At 37.9% G+C, this 22969-nt stretch overlaps 1 protein-coding gene across 2 annotated transcripts in view; it reads left to right on the forward strand.

The window, feature by feature from the left end:
• The window catches only part of TEX264 (testis expressed 264, ER-phagy receptor), a 192114-nt gene that overhangs the window by 50806 nt on the left and 118339 nt on the right, over positions 1 to 22969 (forward strand). For both annotated transcript variants that reach the window (XM_088134031.1, XM_088134032.1), the window contains exon 5: positions 6044 to 6265. In XM_088134031.1, the coding sequence (XP_087990157.1) occupies positions 6044 to 6265 (222 nt within the window). The remainder of the gene's footprint in view (positions 1 to 6043; positions 6266 to 22969) is intronic.

A 22969-nucleotide genomic window follows, 5' to 3' on the forward strand; every position in this document is an offset into this window, starting at 1 on the left:
CGTTCAAGTCACCGCCATCACCCCGGCGCCAGTCCAGCCAATTTTCAGGGTATTTGAATTGTCCCAGCACCAAATGTGGCCATGTCCTAGGCTGCTGCAGCCCAGGACTCTCTTCAGGCCGCTCGTCGCACTGCGTGACACATCCGTGGGGCTCTGCCCAGTTCCACCAACCTCCTCCAAACTCCACCTACCTCCACTGAGCTCTGCCAGGCATATTGGACCGAGGCACCTCCAAAGTCCACAATTCAGCGCTGAAAAGCCCTCAGAGTACTCAGCTAAAAACTCAGACTGACCAGGGCAACCATCCCCTTTGCTTAGCTTAGCGCGGTGGCTGGCGTTCACTCCCAGTCGCCATCTTGGGAAAAAAAATTCAGCTGGTATACCAGATGAATCTTAGTAAAGGCCTTCCCCCCATCTTTGAGCAAGGGCTGCAAGTCCAAAAGGACACCCTAATTACACACCAGTTCTGTCCGGGGAAGTGCAGTCCCATTCAGGGCTAAAGGCAGAAAATCCATGGTACCAGAAGAACCAGAAGTGCACAACCACTTGCCCTTGTCAGGGTTGAGTTTAAGCCTGCTCTTCCCCATCCAGACCCCAAGCCTCCAGGCAAATAATTCAAGTAATTTAATGTGAAATTAGTTGAAGATGGTGATAATAAACTATTCATCCAAATCCAGTTTGACAAAAATTTGTCTTGCATAGTTTCCAGAATATTAAAAGGGATTAGAGGTGAAATGCAAAACTTCAAATATGCAACAAGTATTTAGTGGGCTAATTTTTGTCTTTTGTTCCTCAGCATTAATCTGTGCTTCACTGAATGATATGTATTAGTTTGAATGTACTGACTCTTCTGTAAAGTACTATAAAATTGTGATAAGCAAACTTTACGGCCTGTTACATGTCTTCTCCAGTTTAAGAATGAGTTCCATTCCCAAGGTCTGTCCTTAAATTTAATTTATATGTAAGCCGGAACAGTATTATTGTATAATACTGTATAAGTAGTATTGTGTAATGAACATGAACCATTGTGTATTTAACTCAAATCATTGTTTATTTAACTCAAATTTTGCTACAATAGGCTCCGTTCTTAACTATACTTTGTCTTTAAACTGGGTGTTCTTAATCTGGGGATTAATTAATTAATTTGGGGAGCTGGAAAAAGGTGATAGCATGAGTGATTTTTGTATAATCATTTATTGCTTGGAGACAGTTGAATGAATAACCTTCAGTCTTCTTTCTGCCCACCAACAGTTGTCTTAACAGAGGAAAATAATTGGTGTGTTAGGTTATTGCCAGGCAAATCTTGTCTTTCTCATAACTCTGTTTTGAAGTTTTCTGCCTCAAAGCCGTACATTCCTGTCCTCTGTTTGCATGGCTCAGAGGGTTAGATTGGATTGCCTTTCCTGACAGAAGTGATGGGGGTTGTATTTCTGCTAAGCAATTGCATAGAGGTTAGAGAAAAATTACAAAAGAAACTGATGGTTGTATTATCTGATTCCCTCAAGCTTGATTTCTTGATGAACATTCTACCACTGATTTTTCACATATGTGCCCTAACAAATTGCCAGAGGGGATATTTCTATAAAGATAGAAGTCAGGTGAATCTTTTCATGGGTATAAGAATGTGTAGATGTGAGTCTTGTCATTTCTGTGTATATTTTGCATGAATAAATAAATAGTCCTCTTTCTTTACCAGTAAAGAAAGGGTAATTGGGCTTGTATGGGTGACATTATTTTACTTCTTGGCTCTTAAAACCAATAATAAAGCACAGTTCTTTAAAAGTTCTGTTAAAGTGTTACCTTTTGAATAGCTCGAATCTTTTCTTTCTGCTCAGCTGGTTGAGCACTGATTGTTTTCTGTGTATTGGTTTGTTCTACATTGTAGTCTGTAGGATTATAGACTGATTTTTGGAACAAAATTTAGTCTGCTCAGATAAGAGAGGGAGTTAATGTTGTTAGATCAGTGTATATCCAGGCCAGATTATATCTGCATAGTGACCCACATTTTCTCAATCTACACACTGGGGAAAAATATGTAAAACTTTATCATTGTTTCTTTTTGGCTCAGCTTTATAAATAATTCAGTTAACTCTATAGCAACAAACTGTGAACACCACAGTCCCTGCAAAACATCATTGTGCATCTCATGTTACTATGTTAGCAGTTGCTGATCATACTGAGATAGGCAAAATGGTCTTTTCTACTCCTTGATTCTACAGCAATATCTCTAGATTGGTTTTGTTTATTTATTTTGTAAAGGAAGGGTATAATCCGAGGTCCTGTACAGCAAAGCTTCCACCTCTACTGTAACTGTTTCCACAATGAAGGGAGACACATCTGCATCATTCAGCGGGGATTAGAGCACAGGATGCCAGATTTCAGAAGTGCCTACACCAACATGTGATATACCCAAGTGCTTAGTACACCTGGCTATGCATTGCAACTCTATAGTGTGGATGAGGATACAGCTTTCATGCTTGTTGTTGTTGTTTAGTCGTTAAGTCATGTCCGACTCTTCGTGACCCCATGAACCATATTGTGCCAGGCCTTCCGGTCCTTCACTGCCTCCCTGAGTTTGCTCAGTTTCATGCTCATTGCTTCAGTGATGCTATCTAACCATCTCATCCTCTGCCGTCCTCTTCTCCTTTTGCCTTCAATCTTTCCCAGCATCAGGGTCTTCTCCAAAGAGATCTCTCTTCGCATTAGGTGACCAAAGTATCTGAGCTTGAGCTTCATTATCGATCCTTCCAATGAGCAATCAGGGTTGATTTCCTTTAAGATTGACTGGTTTGACCTCCTAGCAGTCCAGGGGACTCTCAAGAGTCTTCTCCAGCATCACAGTTCAAAGGCATCAATTCTTCGGCGCTCCGCCTTCTTTATGGTCCAGCTCTCACAGCCATACATTACTACTGGAAGCTTTCATGCACTGATGGTTAAAATGTTTGCTCAGGTTAGGCATTGTGCTTTCTGGCTCAAAGGTTAGAGGTTTTAATATACCAGGGATTAAGACAGTTTGGGAAACTTCTCTCATAGGACACAGCAATTTGAATTATGCAACAAAATCTGTTCAGCTTGGCTGTTAGGAGAGTGCTGTGTTGTGCTTTGGATTGGGCTAGAGCAATTGGGAAAATTCCCAGATGGTAAAATTATTCTTGGTTATTTTAGGATGCAAACGCAATTTTAGAGATTTCATATAGCCTCAAAATAAAGAAAATAATAATTGGTAATTTTTCTAAACATTTCTCTAGAGGTAATATAATTAAAGTTATTTATTAATGAAACTGAAGTATGCTCAGTGTCATGAACCAAGTCTGACTGTAACATTCTTCAGGTCAAGAGATTTTGACCGCTTTTTTTTTTTCAATGCGGATGATAGATTAATAAGGTGAATAGCTTGAATGTCTTCAGAAAAGAATCAGAATATGTTGATCTTGTTTCTAAAACTGCAAAGTCTCTGCTCATCATTGTATAACTACCAGTCATCCAACAAAAGTGACAGTCCTGGTTGTGTTGGCAACTCTTGCCCGCTTCATCCACCACCATGTCTGCCTTACTTACCTACATTCTGGGTCAATCTTGCAATGCTCCACCTTGAAGACTCCCTCAAAGTAAGGCACTTGAGCGAGGAAGAGATGGATGGAAAGAGTGCCGCTGCCACTGCTTTTGGGAAGCAAGTGAGCCAGGTGGGGAAGGGGTAGACAGATCCCCACACTGCAAGTGGAAAGGCCTTTTGGCCTGCTCTTGGAGACATTCTTTATTCTTCAGATGACAGATTCCAAACACACTGTGTTATTGTTTGTGTGTGTAGAATAATAATAAAATTTCAGGGGCATTGTTCTTGGTTAGCAGGTGGAGCAGTGAAGTCTTTAAAATTGACAGTAGACAATGGCAGCTCATTTGTTGTTTCTGCCATAGTAGACAGTTAACTCACATTGGCTCTAATTGGTGTGTCTACTAAGTGTAATTGGCAATAATAAATGGATTCTCTGTTATAGAAGTCCATGCAGCTTTCTGCCAGAGAATGTCGACACACATTAATGGAAAGCATGTGTTTAGATATGGAAGATAGATTTGGTAGATATAAGAATGACTCATTTGTAAATGCAAAATCCATTATCAAGCTTTGGATCTAGATGTAGAAGATTCATCCTCTTTCTTTAAAGCCAGTATAAAACATGGGATCATCATTACAGTACTCAAAAATAAGTGACAAAAGAACTAATGCTGTTTATGTAAACTGTAAGTGATATCTTGTTATAATTCCTTAATACAATTGATAAGCAACTAAATAAACAGTAACTATAGTCTTATTTTCAAATAACCTGGGGACAAGTGGCAATTCCATCAGGGAAAAGTTGCCCATGAGGATTTTTCTTACAAATGCTATAAGCAATGTCCTGGTTAATTTATTGATTAACTTCTGGCATATGAATTGAAACCATTCTTTCTGATCTGATATTTATTTATTTCATTGATTGATATCCTATCTTTTTTGATACAATTCAAGGTGGTGTACATAAGGCTTCCTTTCCACAACAACAACCCTGTGAGATGGGTTGGGCTAAGAGACTGTGACTGGCCCAAAGTCACCCAGCTAGCTTTAGTTCCTAAGGGACTAAAACTCATGGTCTCCCTATTTCTAGTTTAGCACCTTAATCATTACACCAAAATGTTCCCTAATTCCATTTCCCCACCCTATTATGTGTTCATTGTGATTATTTAGTATCTGAGGAATTAGCACATCTACATAGATGTTTTACTATCCTTTATGGCTCCATGTATTCCAGGGCTGATTCAGGCATTGTAAAGAAAGGTATTATGGACCCATATTAAAGCTATAACTAAGTCATTTTAGTTATGCTAATCTGAACTTTTATTCTAAAGTCTAAGAAAGAACGTTTTTTTAGACATGCAAAATTAATGAGAGCTAAGCCTTCTTCTGTCATTTAGTTCCTTAGTGACTATGAGCAAGTTATTTTCTGCCCTTGTTTAATCAGGGCTGCAAAATGGGATTGTGCTTCTAGCCAAGAAATGATGCTGGCATTATATAGTAGAAATTTCAGTTCCAAATAAGGTATTTCCAAAAAGAATAGCAAAATAGTTAAATTATGCACCAGTGAGGACAATACCAGCAAAATCTTGTCAATCTCTACACATCAAAAAAATAGGATAGCATAAGCTTTTATGTTTTACAATCTATTTCATCAGATGCAACACTTATACAGGAACAACCTTAGCATGGAACAATTAACCATCCTAATTTTACATTTCTATATAATACTTATTTCATTAATAACATGGCTTGTTAATTGACAGGAATTATTTAGAGATTGGATGAAAAATGGCTTGCTTGTGTTTGCCATTAGACTATATTGTAATGCATTTGTCCACTACTTAAGGGAGAATTTTAGATTGTTGTAAGACAGATGCTTATAAAAGCTAGGGTTATTTTGTTACGTATAAATCAGCTTCCACTAATATGCACTCAGATTACTCAGGTTTTTCAGATGCATATTTGTAGGTGTTGGGCATTGTATTTTAGCAAATATGAAACATACAATGAAGTGATACGATGTCATGCAGCCTTACAACTTTGGTAGTCCCGTTAACATTTTCTTTCCTTAAAACCAATATTTTCAACCTGCCAATCTTCAGGATGACTTTTAAGATTGATTTTTTTTTTTTTTGCTAGAAATCTCAGGACATATGTCAAGGAATAGGAAAGGGATCGGGACTGTACTTGGAGTGTTAGTTTTAAAAATCTTCTCTCCCCTCATGTCTGTCCTGATGAAAACTACCCTCTGGCTATTATTTGTTTTGGGAAAAAGGAGCTACAATTTATACTTTAGGTAAAATATTGATATCGAATTAAAGATTCCCAATAAACCTCTGAGGAACCCAAAATTCTCCAGAGCGCAGTCTGAAAAGAGTCCTGTAATATGATAAAACGATAGGACTGGTATTATCCTATTATTTTAAACATCGCATTGTGGCTCTTTGAAATTTTTTGCCTTCTAATGCCAGTTGTTACTTGTTTCCATAGGTGGATCCAGAGAAATGTCGCTATGCTGTAGGTAGTGTCCTGAGTGAAGGAGAAGACAAGCCATCTGAGGAAGTGATCCGCATGTTCCTGAAGTATGGCTTCAAGATTATCAACTTCCCAGCTCCTAGTCATGTAGTCATGGCAACCTTCCCTTATACGACTCCACTATCCATCCATCTGGCAGTGAACCGTGTCCATTCAAGCCTTGACGTATATATCAAGGTAAGTGAGGCTGTGAAGCAGATTTTCAATTTTGAGCCTGGAAGTTAAAATCCCATTCTCTTGGCTTTCTGCAGAAGATATGTATTATATGATGTATCTCTAGCTGATTATATAAATTCAGTTCTTTTGCTGTTCAGTAAATGGCAAGCCGTTAGTTGTTTTTTATTTGATAATGCAACTACAGTACTTTCTCAAAATTTCTGCTGTTGTGGACCATTAAATAAATACTCAGAAAATGTGAGAACTGTCCAATTAAACAACCACTCCCCTCCCTATATTGTCTTCTTCAAGAATGTGGAAGACTGAGGTGTATGAGACAATAATTATGGTTGCATTTGTGTATGCCTTCTCAACACTTTCATTTTAAAAGACCTTTTAAAACTAATTTTTGTGCCTAAAATAATTAATTCAAAATCAAATGTTTATTTACCACTTGAATGTTTTTATATACCCTGTGCCACAATAAGAATCTGCTGGCCAAGAATATTCTTTAGTAGAATTATCTGAATACTAAGGGGCTGGAACAAGTAGATCTCTGGCACAGTGAAATCTGTTTTTTAGATTTTATTTCCTATTTGCACTTTTCTTTTTGGGTTGCTTGGACAAAATCACAGCTCTACTTAGCACAGCACATGTGAATTCATAATTGATAACTGTAGAGTCTCTTTCCAGTAGGGCTATGCAGACTGATATTTGACTCATGGGTTTAACTGAGACAGTGAATTGATTGATTGAATGGTAGTTAGTTATGATTTTCTGTAGAGTTCTGTAGTACTCTGGACATGTTTGCTGTGTTCCTAACATGTTTTGCTTTTATTTTTCCATGTAATCCCAATGTGAAAGATATTTTGTTATCATTTCTCTAGCTATTTGAGAAAGGTCAGGGGTGAAATCTTGCTAAAGCTGTTTGAAACTGAAAATTTTTAGGACTCATAAATCCCTTTTCTAAGATTTTCCTGTATAACAGCAGATATGTTTGAATGAGGGAGAGAGTAATGACAGTTTGTGAGTGAGGAGGGGGACAGTAGGAAACAGCCTTGTATTCTGTTTGAAGGGAATATCTCTTTTTTATCTCTTAGACATCAGGAACATTTCCATTCATATCACCTCTACAGTATGGTTGATTCTTATTTCCTGTCAGACTAATTTCCCACTGAAAATTTTAACTCTGGAAAGCACATCACTAAAATCTTGACTCTCACTAAAACGTGTGCCATCTTTTAAAAAGTACCACGTGAGAATGCTTTGTTTCAGCACAGCTAAGATTGGAGATCTTTAAATGATTGGGTGGCTTTTGGAAAAGGGCCATTCAGTTAGCTTGTTTACTATCTGTTTCAGATATGGAATCATAGCTGAACAGATACATTCTGGAAAAAGGAACAGTCTAAAAGACAACATTGTTTAAAGACAAAGGCAGTGCAATTCATTTAAACTGTTGAGTAAGCCATCTTCATCCTTTGGGTATTTCTCTGTTCTCTTCTGCTGCTTGGAATGCAGGTCAGGAAGAAAAAAACTTGGGAACAATTTTGGCCTGCAATGTATTTCTGAGTGATGTGAAGAAGGCAGGCCATGAATGTAGACATTTTTTTTAACTGAGGCAAATTATGAACTTTTCTGAGGGTGTGTTTTCTCTGCTTTTGGAACAAAGATGGGCTATCATAGCTAATTTTGTAATATCTACATATCTGCAAGAGATAGATAAACTGAAGTGACAGCCTAAATTACTCGTTTTGGAATCTGTAGTTGAATCTAAAGTGAAAGGAGTCCAGAAGCACTCACCTTGTTTATGACAAACACTGCACTGCAAATATTTTTCTTCGTTCGCATGGCATACATATTCATAAAGTGCCTGGGCAACTATCCCAGCCTTGGGAAAAGCTCTATAATCTGGCTGTGTCTGGCTTTGTGCTATTTTGAAGATTCATGCCAAGCTTAGCATATCACTCCATGATTTGCACTGGAACTCCCAATGTCCTTTTAAAAGCAGTAATCTATCTTTAGTTGTGCAGTCTGTTCACTAGTTTGAAGCACAGGTTTTAGATGGCAGCAGAAATGTGCAGAATGTTGTGGAAACTTGCCGTCTTCCTTTTGTTAGTATTTGATCTTCTCCTGGGCATGCTGTCCTGTTGTGCTGATAAGAGGTGGAACCCTTGGTTCAAGCAACTGTGGGGTGTAGTTACAGCATTTGCTTATCAGTTTCCTTTGTCCCTAACTGTGGCCAATTGTACAAGTTTTGTGATATCTTGAACTGATAATATGGTTGGTAGAGAGGGAAGGGAGGAGAGCTTCTTCAGTGTTGCTAACTGTAAGTTTGTTTTGTGGTGCAGAGATGACATTTTGATGCTCCAGGAAAGGTCCTGGAGAGAGCATCTGTCACACAAGCACTGAAAACATTAAAACTAAAAAGGGAGCTGCAGATTATGCTGAAAACACCTGGTAGCTTTTTAATGAGAGCTGTTTAATACAATACATTCAAAATCCTAGATGCTTATGTTTCTCAGACTGAATGAATAATCCTACAAATTGCCATAAAATGCCATAAATTGAAACTCTCAGCAAATGAAACAGAAATCTCAGACAGAAACTTCTGTTTGCTTGGTGTATATCTCTCTCTTGGGAAACAGAAACAGGGTGGGGTAATCTTGTAAATTTCAATCACCAAAGTGGAAGAGCCTAAAATGAGAAGCAGGTTGGGATTAATTGGTCATGATGGGCACAATGGCAAATGACTCAATGTTGTATTTCCTAATTTGTTTTTAAAAATCATTTGATCTGTCCACTATTAATCTTGAAGAAGCTTGAAAACTTGATTCAGGGAATCCCTTCTCCTCTCTCCACAAGTATTACACTAGTTTTCTATCTGGGACATTACACTGGTTCACCAGGCACTAATTCAGATTTATTAAACAGATTCCAATTAAGATTTTGGCAGGAATTTGGCAGGGTTTTCAGTCCATGTTTCAGCTCTAAGATAAACTTAGATTTTCATAAAACATAAGAGATTATGCTATTTAAGGTCTGCCCAAACTCACTTCACCCTGGAAAGCATATCTTGCACAAGCTGGAGATATTCAGGTCTATTAGTATTTACTGGAATTTTATCAGACTGTTTATCTCCCACAAACTAGGAAATAAAATAATGCTGCTCTCCTGCTCTACCATTAGCTCTTGGTTTAGGGAATGCATTATATTGTCCAGTCTACAAGTGGCAAATATATTCCCAAAGAAATATTTCCCCCTTCATTTAAGGGAGTAACAACATTGTTGTTGGGAGTCATCGTGAGTTGGATGGTATACAAGTATAATAACAGTAATAGCAATAACAACAGCAGCAGCAGCAGCAGCCGCCTGGGAACAGAGGCGTCTCTGAAGAAATCTATAGAGTGATTACTGAAACTAGCAGTTCCACATTCATCATGATAAATGATTTTCCCTTCTTGAGGTCACCCTTGTGGATATTGCTATAGTATCTCCTTTCTATATTCCAGTGAGTAACTGGACATTGTAAAGTAAATTAGAAGAGATGAAACAGTTATAAGCACACTTAGTATTTTTATTTGGTATGCACTTTTATGTAAGTGAAGCACAAGACCTATTTTTTATCTCTCATTGTTGCTGGTGTCTTGGGTAGATAGTCTTGCTAAGACCATGTTTTATAAACATCAGGACTATTAGGCTTCTTTTTAATTTTTTTCATATATCTAAGCCTTAAGATGGAATAAAATTAAGAATTCCAATGGTTTGACAATGTAGCCTGGCTTCATTTATATAATGAAACATCATTGGGTGCTGGAAATTATGTATCTTTGGGAAACAATGATGTATTGATAATTCTATCAGGGTGTTGGAGGTGGTTTTTGTTTTTTAAGGGATGGAAAGTTAATGTTAACGTTGATTGTGACTAGAGCTGTATACCTATGGTGATTTTTTTTTATTTTGGTTGCTGGTGAGGGGGCAGAGGAAAAGACTCATGTTGAAGAAACTAGCAGCACTGTAATTTCCTATTTTCTTTGCAAAGCTACTTATGCCAATGCAGTTCCCTCCTGGCTTCAAAATGCCTTTCCATCTCTTATACTTTAGCAACTTTTAAAAACATGTGGCGGCAGGACATGCAAGACTCCAGGCTTGTCACCATCTGGCCTTTCTGTTTCACCAGGTTTGCACTTAAGCCCTGAACTGTCAGGTTCTTGTCTCCCTCACACAATGTGAATTACTTGGAATTCTGCATTTTGTTCCTGTTCACATGCCAAAGCAGACGTTTGCAGACTTTCAAGACTGCAGGAGGTCAACCTTCCTGAGGTATCATTCCTGAATCAGAGATGTTTCCACATCATCTGGCTGGGGTAGCAAACAGCATCTGCTTCCCTGGCACCTGTTGGAGAGGCAGGGAAAGAAAATAAGGGGGGAACTTCCACAGAAACAGGTGACCTGTGCACATTTTCTGAAGGGAATATGAGTTGCCATGGAGACAACTTCTCCAAATAGCTTCCCTTCACCTCCCCCAAAGCAACTGAGGCGCGAGCAAGACATTTTTGGTTCTGGTCTGAAAATATTAATGAGAGACTTTGGTCAAGTGAGCTGAGCAAAAGAAGAACCCCTTTCTGCTTCTTTGTCCCAAGGGACCTACAGAGCAGGCAAAGAGGTTTCTTTCTTTAAAAGATCACCATACGAAAGGTGAAATGCAGCTCTGGATGCCTTTTTAAAAAGAAGAGGAGGAATATTTGGTTCAAATGATCAGCTGCCTTCTAGACCAGCAACTTAGCAGCTCATTTCAAAATGGAAGGAGGTGGAAAAAGAGATAAAAGAAAAAGCAAAAAGCAAAGTGGAGTGATGGAAAAAGAAGTAATTGTTGATTGAGGCAGCAGAGTATAATCAGCAACAACACAAAACTTAGCATGAAAAAGATATGGGAGACATGTAAAGAAAAATGACAGAATAAAAGCTTATAGAGTATAGAGGATAAAAAAAAGGAATGAATGCTAAAAAACACTGAAATAGATGAAGATTATATAAATGATGGGTGCATTTCATTGTATAAGTGTTATGAGCAGACAGACAATTTTGGCTCAGGCTAGGAAGTCTGTGGATTAGATGCCAGTATCATAGAGTATATGAGTTGGGAAGGACTTTGATGTAGTCCAACTCCTTGCTCAGTGCAGGATTCTTCTACTACAGTATTCCTGGCAGCTTCTGTTGAAATACCTCCAGCAAAGGAAAGTCCACCAGCTCCGAAGGCAATCTGTTCTGCTGTTGAACAGCTTTTACCCTAGGAAAATATTCTTGATATCCAGTCATAATCTACTTCTTCGTCATTTAAACCCATTGTTTCTTGTCCTGTCATTTGGAAAAACTCTGAACAGTTCTCACCTATCTTCTACATGGTAGTCCTTCATATATTTGAGTGCAGCTATCATATTTTTCCTGTGGTATTTTCTTTTCTAGACTAAATAATAATCAGTGCCTCCAACCATTCATAGGCTTTTTTCCAAGATACTTTAGTATCCTGGCTGCTGTGCTGTGGTCATGCTCCAGAGTGTCAACATCATTGTTCAAACGTATTGACTAGAACTGTATGTAGTATTCCATCTGCCTTGTCAAATGCAAAATAGAGAGAAACAGTGACTTCTCTGATTCTGTACTGTACTTCTATTGATGCAGGCTAGGATTGCATTTGGTTTTTTTGCAGCTGCATCACAATGTTGGCAGATGTTTAACTTGTGATCCATCATGATACTCAAGTCAAATCTTTTTCACAAGTACTGCAACCTAGTATGTCCTCCCCAGTCTTATACTTACACTTTTGATTTTTCTTAATTAAGTGTATACTCATGCTTTTGATAACTTGTCTGCTAGAAGTTCATGGGAGTCTGTGAAATGTTTTGCTGAAGTTAAGATATGCTCTGACCATTGCATCCTATGGTCTAGTGAACTGATCACTCTATCAAAAAAGGAGGTTAGTTGAGTTAGCATGATTTATTGTTGATAAACCAGTGCTGGGTCTTGTCAAGCACTGTAATTTCTAAATGCTCACAGATTGACTACTTAATATTATGTTCCAGCTTTTATGTCAAGCTGATTGGTCTATAACTACCCTAGTTTTATTCCCATTTCCTTTTTTAAAAAATAGGAACAACATTTGCCTTTCTCCAATCATCTGGTACTTATGCATTTCCTCCACGGTTTCTCAAACATCAGGAAAGGACTTTAAGAGGGTGGAGCTGGCGTCGCGGCGATACGGCGGGCGATCCTGGGCTCCCAGGATGGCAGCCGATATCTCCTCCCCCGGACGGTCCCGATGGACCTAAGCCGTCCCGTAGAGATGGCGATCGCAAAGGGCACGTCCCGCGGATCTCAGGGACGCCGCAAGTCCCAGATTGATCCGGGGAGAAGCTCTTGAAGCCGGCGGAGGAGAGCCAGCCAAAATGGCTGCGAAAGCCGGGGCAGCTCCAAAGGAAGAAGGAAGAGAAGGGTGTCAACTGGGTGAGATGGACTCTTACTATTTAACTATTCTTAGAGAACACCTTAAGTAACTTAAAGAGATTTTTAAAAGTGAAGAAAAGTGGATTAAGCGGCGAGATCGAGCCTTATAAAAAAAGGGGAAATTTTTTTTCTTTTCAACTTTCCCTTTTTAGTGGAATTGGCAAGATGTTTTTTTCTTAAAAAAAAATATATTTTTAACTGGATTGGCTTTTTCTTTTTAATACTCAATAACTCTTTATCTTAAGCCTTTTTTTTGACTAAGATTTCTTTATTGTTGTAAGAAATTTATACTTTTTGATTTTGAAATGGGGAAAGTGGAGTTAAGAGAAAGTAAATGAAAGAAAGTTACACTACCATCTAGAGGCTCAACATAGTGCTCTTTTTTTTCTATTGTGACGCATGCTCAAGGACCCTGTGCTTTCTAAAAAGATAGTGGGATGTGCATGTTTATACAGGTGCCATCCGTAACTATAAACAAGAAAGTGGAGTTGAAAGCGATTTTGAAAATATCAAGATGGAAAGTTTGAGCTAGTCACAAGAGCCCTGATTAGTGGCAGTAGCTCTTCTTTCTGCTAGAAGCTCTGCTTTGCTCTCCATTCCCCCCTCAGTTGGATTTTTTTTAAAGAGACTTAGTCTTTTCCCTCCTCTTCTTTTTTTTTTTTTCTCCTCTTGTTTTTTTTATTTTTTTTTTTATTTTTGGCAAGAACAAAGATAAAGAATCCTTTGACTCAATGAAGGTTTATCAAGATAATAAACTATACGAGAAACACAATGCAGAAAAAGATCTTTAAACTATTGAGGATGACTATAAAAAACTGGAAGAAGAGCTGCAGAAATTCCCGCAAAAAAAAAAAAGAAAAAAGATACTAAAGCTAAAATGGACTTAATTAAACATAAAACGGGATCAATGGAAAAGGAAGAAATAGTACAAGAAATCAGAAACATTAAACAGAATTATTGTGAGGCTTATAAATTGAGAATTAAAAGGGTTAATCAACTGATAAATGAAGAGGGACAGACCTGTTCTTGGCACTGAGGGTGAGAAAAAGATTATACAAGATTATAATGGAAAATCGTACTAAAAGAATGCACAAAAAGAAGAAGTAAAACAATATTGAAAGAAACTACTTCAGATGTTTAAAGAAATAAAGAGGGGAATACAACAATGATGGAACTGACAGAAGCTTCAAAAAGCAGAATGTTTGAAAGGACATTTATTATTGCTTTCTCTTATCCAATAATATAGAAAAAGGAATAAACAGCTAGATATTTTGGGATATTGAATGAAAAGGGTGAACTCAAAATTATGCAAGCGCTGGAATAAAGTATAAATCTGAGATATATAGTTAAAAATTGTATTTGATTCTAAATGTTTTAAGAGATTAGACATTTACATATGGTTGAATATAGTAACATATAGATTTTAAACTAGAGATATTTTTGTTGAAATATGTAATGAAGAATCTGGTTAGAACTGTAACCCGGTTAGAACTGTAACTGATATTGTAACTGATACTGGTTAGAACTGTAACTTTTAAGAATTGGAAAAATTAAAAATTACTTATGCAGGAGGAAGTTATTGGAAATTATGAAATGTGCAGAGATGAGTTAAACTGAGATTTGAAATTAGAATAAGAAGATAAGTGACTTGTTTTTATTAATGATTGGATGAGAAAATATAGTAATGTAATGGATTAGGAAACTTTATAATAGAAATTTGATATTAATTATTATATATATACACATATAATCGATAGATGAAAATGTATTACTAATCCTATTGAAAGTTAAAATTTCTTGTAATAAATTATTTTATAGATTAGCTATGAATGATTAATAATTGTTAACTGATAAGTATACAAGTATATTTTGAATAGATATGAGAATTTAAGATTATGAAAGAGGCACCAACGAGTTGGTAACTGGTTGACACACGCTATAAAATGGAAGATGCTCTTTTTTTTATGCCTTTTTATGGTTTTGTTTGTCCATGTATGTTTTGTGTTTGTTGTAAAAATAAAAAAATATTAAAAAAAAAAAAAAAAGGAAAGGACTTTAAGGTGACATTTGCAACGTCCTTCAGAAGTTTCAGATGTAATTGGTCTGGTCCTAGAGGCTTATCACTTCTTTATCATTGTCAGGTACTCTCTATTTATTTGAAGTTGCTACTTCCTCCTTTTGTCACTTGTTCTATTTAGGTCCATTTGAACACAGTTCTTCCCTGAAGAGAAAACTGAAGCAACATAGTAGGAGTGCTGCCTTCTTTCCATCACTTTTTCCTATTCTGCCATCTTCTCTTGGCAGCCAGTCCACTCTTTCCTTTTTTTTTTTTTAATCCTTTTACTATTTAAATAGCCAAAAATGCTCTTTTTGTTGCTTTTAAGTTCCTTTTTAGGTTCCTTTGCAAGCCTAAATTCCCCTTGTGCTTTAGCCTTTCTAACTTTCTGCAGATGTTAGGTGTTTGCTGATCTTTGTCATCACACGCATCTATTTTCTTTACATGGCCCTTTTAACTTTTAGCTCAATTAAAAGTTTCCTATACATCCACAGTGAATTCCTTAGCTGCCTCTCCTTTTTTCTCATTGGAATGGTGTGCAACTGTACTTCTAATATCTTTTCAGAAGTTCCCAACTTTCTTGCATTCCCTTTGACTGAGGATTTCTGTCCATCAGATTTTCCCTAGAACTTCCCTAAGCTTATTGAAATTGGCTTTCCTGAAATCTGGTGTGCATCTCTTCTCTATTTTTTCTTGGAGTAGCTTCTTGAGCCCCAATATGAAGTGATCCCCATTTAAGTAAATCCCCATTTACACCACTGTTAGCATACCATATTGGTTAGGATCAGATTTAGGAGAGCCAATCCCCTTGTCTTTTCTTCAGCTTTTAGGAAAATGGAACAATCAAGACCACTGAGGAATTTAGTTTATTTTTCAACCATACAAGGCTAATTATTATTTATTTATTTATATATCAAATTTGTCACCACCTATCTCGTTGAACAACTCTGGGCGGTTTACAAAACAGTTAAAATCAATTAAAATTACAAAATTACGATAATAAATAGAAAATATATAGATCCAAGAATAATTGGCAGTCACTCAGGGAGCGTCATCAAGGCGCTAGCCACCCCCAGGATTGGGTAAGGTTATCACCCCATGCAAGGTGGCAGAGCCAGGTCTTTATTTCTTTCTGGAAGGCCGATAGGGAAGGGGCCTGCTGTATCTCTGGGGGGAGAATGTTCCAAAGGCCAGGGACAACGGCAGAGAAGGATCTCCTCCTGGGCCGCGCCAGCCGACATTCTATTGTTGATGGGATCCACAACATGCCCTCTCTGCCTGATTGGGTGGGACGGGTTGATGTGACGGGGGTGAGACAGTCCCTGAGGTAACCTGGACCCATGCCATGTAGGGCTTTAAAGGTGATAACCAATACTTTGAACTGGTCCTGGAAGCAGACTGGGACCCAATGCAGCTTGTGTAGTAAAGGTGTTATATGCGCCGTTCTTGGGGCACTCAAAATTGTCCACGTGACTGCATTTTGGACCAGCTTGTAGCTTCTGGATACTCTTCAAAGGTAGCCCCATGTAGAGCGCATTGCAATAGTCTAGCCGAGAGATGAACAGGGCATGAGTGGCTGACCAGAGAGCCTCCTGATCCAGGAAGGGGCATAACTGGCGTACCACACGGAGGTAGGCAAAGGCTCTCCTGGCCACGACTGCCACTTGCTCCTCAAGCAGGAGTTGTGAGTCCAGGAGGACCCCCAGATTACACACTGGGTCTGTCCAGGACAGTGCAACCCCATCCAAAACCAAAGATGGTAAATCCTTGGATACAGAGCAGCCTCCAGTCCATAGCCACTCTGTCTTACCAGGGTTCAGCTGAAGCCTGCTGCACCCCATCCAGACCCTCACAGCCATCAGTCAGCTAAACCATACAACCTGATGTCACTCCTTTTTTTTTCTGACTTCAGAAGAGAATGGAATGTGATAGATTGATTTATGGCCTATTTACTATTTGGAGATTAACTGTCTCCCTGCCTGTAATAATAATGGTTCTGTTGCTGTGCAGTGTTAGACTTAAGCTGTTGCTTATGTTTAATTATTACTAAATTTCTGAAAGAGTTAATTGAGGGCTTCAGTTAAAACTCACCTGGCAACCTCTCACAAACCTCTCTTCTATGACTTCAGATCCTCTTCTCATTCTCTGGACTTAATCCCATACTACATCTTCCTCCCTACGCTGCAACCTCTATACCAGCCTTTCTCAACCTTTTGACCCTTAAAATATTTTTCGGGCCTTGGGGGACCCCTGCACATTCACGCTCAAATATAGGCCAGAAGTTACAAAATTATTATATTAATTTCATGCATAGGTCTATATATATGCATTAACAGTGTTCTTAAATTAAAAATAAGGAATGAAACTTACCTCTTTAATGTGAAACCTGTGCTTGTATTTTGCTGCACTAATAATTCTGAGCCAAACTTGAGATAAGCCCACACGGATTTCATCTTCAGCTGAAATAAGACGATTTCTATCTTTGCTTTTGATGCTTGTTAAATAAGAAAAAGCTTGCTCACACATGTAAGAAGTTGAAAACTGCAGCAAAATGATCAGTGCCTTCCTGTGAATGGCAGGATACCCTCCTTTCACAGAAATCCAGAACTTGTCCATGGGCAGATCAGTGAATCTCATCTTGAGTGTACGATCAGACTGCAGCTCACAAACTTCTTCCTCTTCCTTCAAAGTGAAGTTCTGAGGCTGAGCAGAAGATGCAGAGAAAGGATGCCTTACCCAGTCATTCATTTGTGTTGAAAGGGAGGGAAAATACTGATCAGTTTTGTTCTGCAGTACTTCCAGGTGGTTTTCAATTAGATTTGAGACTTTCTGGTATCCTTCCTCACTCTCAAGCCCAAGCAGCAGTGGAAGCATTTCAATATTTCCTTTTGCAACATGATTTTTCCAAACATTCATTTTTCTTTTAAATCCAAGAATCTTATCACTTGAAGTCAAAACATTTTCTCCAGTGCCTTGCAGAGACTTGTTCACCTGGTTCATGTGGTGAAAGATGTTCACTTAAGTATGCTAGTTTCTGCAACCATTCTCCATCTTCAAAGCACTCAGCAAAATGTGGAATACTATTTTCCCGAAAATATTCTTGCAGTTCTGCCTTGAGCTCAAACACCCTGTTGAGAACTCTTCCTCTGCTGAGCACCATATTACTCTGTGTAACAGGAGACTTATGTGCTCTTTGTCGAGGTTTTCACACAGTTCTTGAGTGAACTGGTCTTTGTTTAATAAAGTTAACAATATTTGTAGCATCATTTAGAACTTACTTCATCTCCAAGAGTTTTTGACACCAACATCTCTCTGTGAACAAAGCTATGTGTTGTGACAACATCAGGATTTTCTTTTCTTACAAGAGAAATGAAACCTCTCATGGAGCCAACTATTGATGGGGTACCATCAATACACATGCCAACACAGTTCCTTCAAGACAGATTTTGTTTCCAGATATGAAGACAAAACGTGAAATGCATCTTGGCTTTTGCATGTTTCATGTAGTTCTTTGCAGCAGAAAAAGTTTTCTTGAATTTCACCATCATTTACCAATCTTACAAATGCCATAACATGACATTTATTGATGAAATCAGTTGACTCATCAACTTGGATAGAAGAGCTGCTGTTCTTCAGTTATCATACAAAACCTCTTCTGCATCATGTGACATGTTATCAATACACCGACTTATTGTACCATTTGACAGTGGAACCTTTTCAATTTCTTGTACTGCATCTGGTCCTAGCGTTTTCCCCACTATTATTTTACATGCTGGCATGATTACTTTCTCACCCAAAGTGTGACTTTTACTGTGCTGTGTAATAAGTTCTGTTACTGAATAACTTACTTCTTGGGTATTTTTTATTGACTTTCATTTTATTAACAAAAGCTTTACTCTGTTTGTTCTGTGATTCCAATAGCCATTTAAAATTATCAGAACTTTTACTTGTCATATGGCTGTGATTTGTAGTTAAGTGTCTTTTTAATTTTGCTGGAGCCAATGCTGCATTTGTAAGTTGTTTGCCATAGATGAGGCACAATGGAATAGGACAATTTGGATCACCAGTCCATGTAAAACCCATTGATAAATAGCTTTCATTGTAAAGATGGAATTTTTTTGGAGTCCATTGATGTACCAGTGCAGGGAAATGCCTGAGAAGATTTAAATTCTTCATTATCATTATCATCATTAAACTTATCAATATTGTCCGTTCTAGAATCCTCCTCTTCCCTCTCAAAAAATCACCTCCTCTTCAAAAATCACCACATTGGACCCTCAGACATGACTGAATAAATGGGTACGAAATTTATTTAAAATAATGGTATAAAATAACTACAGGAAAACTGCAGAGACAAGATGCGGGAGGGGGAGACTGACATCACAGACTAAGTTGGACGTGTCCATTAATTTCTTGAAAAATGCACTTCTCCCTCCCCTTCCTGTAATATATTCCTCCCTTCCTTCAATATAGTGTTCACCTTTTATCAACAGTCTCCCCTGTCTCATGTCAAAAATTAAGAATGGATTCAACCAAATAAATACAGTCCTACAGCACACTACTAGCGAACTCAGAAAGAGTTGTAACTAGATTTTTGTTTGGTCTCTGCTCATCACTGCGAGAGTATGTTGCCTGAATTTGAAATAATTTTTTAAATTAATAATGACTCCCAGGGAACCCCTAGGGTTCCATGGAACCCTGGTTGAAAAACCATGCTCTATACTGATCCATCTTCAGTGATCTCGAATCACCCAGGAATCTGGCTTTATTTTTCAATCTGAAACTGCCATTTTTTTCCTCCTCCTCCTTTTCTAACAACCCCCTGCCAGCTTCTTAGCTCATTTCAACTTTTTCTCCCTTCTCATGAGAAACTCTGTGTTTGTGGGGAGAAAACCCTCCATTTTCTCCCACTTCCTTCTCATCTTCAGGTTATCAGCTGCAAGGACAGTCTGTATGTCTGGGAGAGCAACATGATAGGATGGCAGATGACAGTCACCTTTTCCATGTTGCGTCCCATAATATCTTTGTTGTTTCGCTTTCCTTGTATTCTTACCCAAACACTCTCAAGTAAACCTTCATGCTCAGGTTCCTGAATCTCAGTATATGCCTTTCACATATAACGGCACTCCCCTTCCCTTTTTGTGTGGCCTATTCCTTTCGAATAAATTATACCCTCCAATTCTTGTATTCCACTTGCAAGTTTCATCCTAGTAGGTTTCAGTAATTCCTGGTAAAACATATTTGCCTTCCTGCATTTTCCACCTGTTTGTTCCCTGTATTCTATTCTCCTTACTCTCTTTTTAGAGACATTGGAATCCTTGGATAACATAACTTGACCTATTCCTTCCTGTACTTACATGCTTATTATAGGTTTCTTTGCATCCTGCATACCTATTCCAGTACAGTTCCTAGTACTTGATGTCACTAGGCTCCCTTCTCTCTTCCCCACAGGAATCAGTTTAAAGTTCTCCAGATTGCAACGGCCTTCCGAACATATTCTTCCTACTTTATGTAAGGTATAACCTCGCCAGGACTCCTTCATTTCAGAAATGCATCTGTAAAAAATCCCAACAGAACAGTTTGGCACCCAACAAGTGAACTGTTTTAACTAGTTCACTTCCAATATATTTTTTTCTCTTCCTGGGCCATGCCCTTTGACAGGATAGAAGAAAGAAAGAAAATACCACCTGTTCCCACTCCACCCTCTGCCTAGCACTTCCTAGTGCCTTGAAATGTATTCAGGTCTGTATTTGGCCGTGTCATTTGTTCCTATTTGCATCAGAAAAAGGGATATTGATCAGCAGACTTAAATAGTCTTGGAAGTCTTTCTAGCACATCCTGAATGTCCGCCTGAAGAAGGCAGCACACTTCTATTGATAGGCTGTCTGGCCAACAGATTCCTGCTTCACTTCCTTTTCAGGGAGTCTTTGATCTGTTGCTTACTTCTCTTCTGGGCAGAGGCAGGAAGCCTTCTCTTACTATAGTTTATATAGTCCATCCTTTAATTCCTGTAGTCTGTGGCAGCTGTTCTTCATCTAGGGATTTAGAAGCATCATAAACAATGAGACCGTGGAATCTGTTCTGAAGCTCCAGAGTATAAGAGCTGTTCTTCACAGTCTTGGACCTTTGTGTCACATTCCTGCATCTTTCTGTCTCCTCCACTTGCCATTCTTCTGTTTTCTAAGAAGCTTCTTCATGTAGTTGTCCCCCTGTAAACATTTTGTATCCAGTTCAAGAATTCTTCCCTGATTAACTGGAGGGTGAGCAATTTTGTATCTTGCTGCTTTTATCTTTTAAAAATTATGGAGGACCCCAAAAGAGCTTTTGTTTATATGAGTTATGTTTATTGATATTTACCATATTAAAAATTAAAATTAACGAATTCACTGCCGCTACCGCTTCTCATGATCATTTGATGGGATTTTAATATTGTATTATTTTTCAACTTAGGCTGGCAAATAATTTTGATTTTGCGGACTCCTGAGAGGGTCTTGGGAGGACCCCTGGGTGTCCTCAGATCACACTTTGAGAGACACTGCTTTACGTGTTTCCATCCCCATGTAGACTTCATTAAGACAAGAGCCTTTATTTGTTAATCTGTTCAGGAAATTGAAGGCCACATTTAAGACAATAAACAACTGCAAGTTGAATTGTGTGCAGCTAAGACCAGTTGCACATTTCATATATAACAGGTGTCCTATAAAAGAAGAAAACTGGTACCCTTAATCTAGTGGAAATTTGATAATTGGAATTGCAAATCAAAATTGAATGTCTATTCTGCTGTTGAATCAGGTTTTCAGTGGCTAATGGGCATATTCCTAAAGAATAGTAGAATTTAGTTTCTGCCATGATTCTGAGAATGGTCTGTCCTGTTCTCATCCTGTGGGATCATCAGTACCATAGGTTTATCATTAATCAGGATTTCTGTTAATCAGATGACAGAGGCAATGGCAAAACCATTGACAGTGCTGTTTTCTCAATCTAGCCAATAAAGACAACATTCAGAAGGACACATTTCACATTTAAGTTCAGATGAGTTATGAATATTAATAAATCTAAGGATTTGGGTCTGCAAGTCTTTCCCTGATGAGTGATTTTAGAGCTATTAGTAATATAGTAATATATACTAATATAGCAGCCTAAATTCCCTTTGCTCCTCCATGAGTTTCTTCAAAGAAGATAGTTCTATTTTTTTGTGCTGTAGACCGAAACTCCTGGGTTTTATTGGAATATAGGTATGCACATTTGTTGGTCTGTCACATTTCTCTACTGCCACAATCAAAAGCCTCTTTGTGGTACACAACATAATCAAACAACATAAAACATCCATTGTACATACATCCACAATATGCATAATAAGTAATTAGCAAAATTAAAATCAATATCAGTAGTGACACAATAAGAGCATCATATAAAAACAATCCGCATGATAGCATCAAGCCATTCTCTCGGAGCTCTGTTTTTACCAACTTTTGCAACAGTGTTGGGGCAAGTCTCATTTCTGGGGAATACAATTCCATAGCATGTGGTCCATTATGGCTAGAAAAAGGTGACTCTGCAAGTATCTTGGCGCCAAGTCATATAGAATTTAGCAGGTTTAAAGCAGCAGTTTAATTTGCACCTGAAAGCCTATTGATAGCCAATGGCAAGTAGTCTTGCATATATGCTCACTTTGCTTTCTACATTTTCTTGTATCTTGTGTTTTTTTCCTGTTTCCATGAAACAAAAGCAATACTGTAACTATATATATATATATATATATATATATATATATATATAGTTTGTGTGTGTGTGTATGTGTATACATACACACACAAACTATATATATAAAGTTACAGTATTGTATGTGTATACACACACACACACACACACACGCCTTAAAGGCATCCCAGATAGCTGATATATTTGCAGAATCTCTATTTACATTCTTCAAATGCTCGTTACATATATTTTATAAAAAGATACTTTTAAAATATTTTTAAAATGCCATCTAGAAAAAATGGGATGATTCTTTCTTGCAATCACTGATAATGTTATGGGGCATGATCTGATATAGCTATAGTACCTATAATACATCTATTAATCCTTTCAGCTAAGGATTGATATACCTAGTGCCAGTTAAGAAGCAGGCTGCTGCTTTTTTTTAACCAGTTGCAGTTCCCAAGTGG

This window comes from Python bivittatus, unplaced genomic scaffold, assembly GCF_059951505.1.
Source record: "Python bivittatus isolate LINGU-HERP-01145 unplaced genomic scaffold, Pbiv_v1 ctg000080_np1212, whole genome shotgun sequence".
Taxonomy (NCBI): Eukaryota; Metazoa; Chordata; class Lepidosauria; order Squamata; family Pythonidae; genus Python; species Python bivittatus.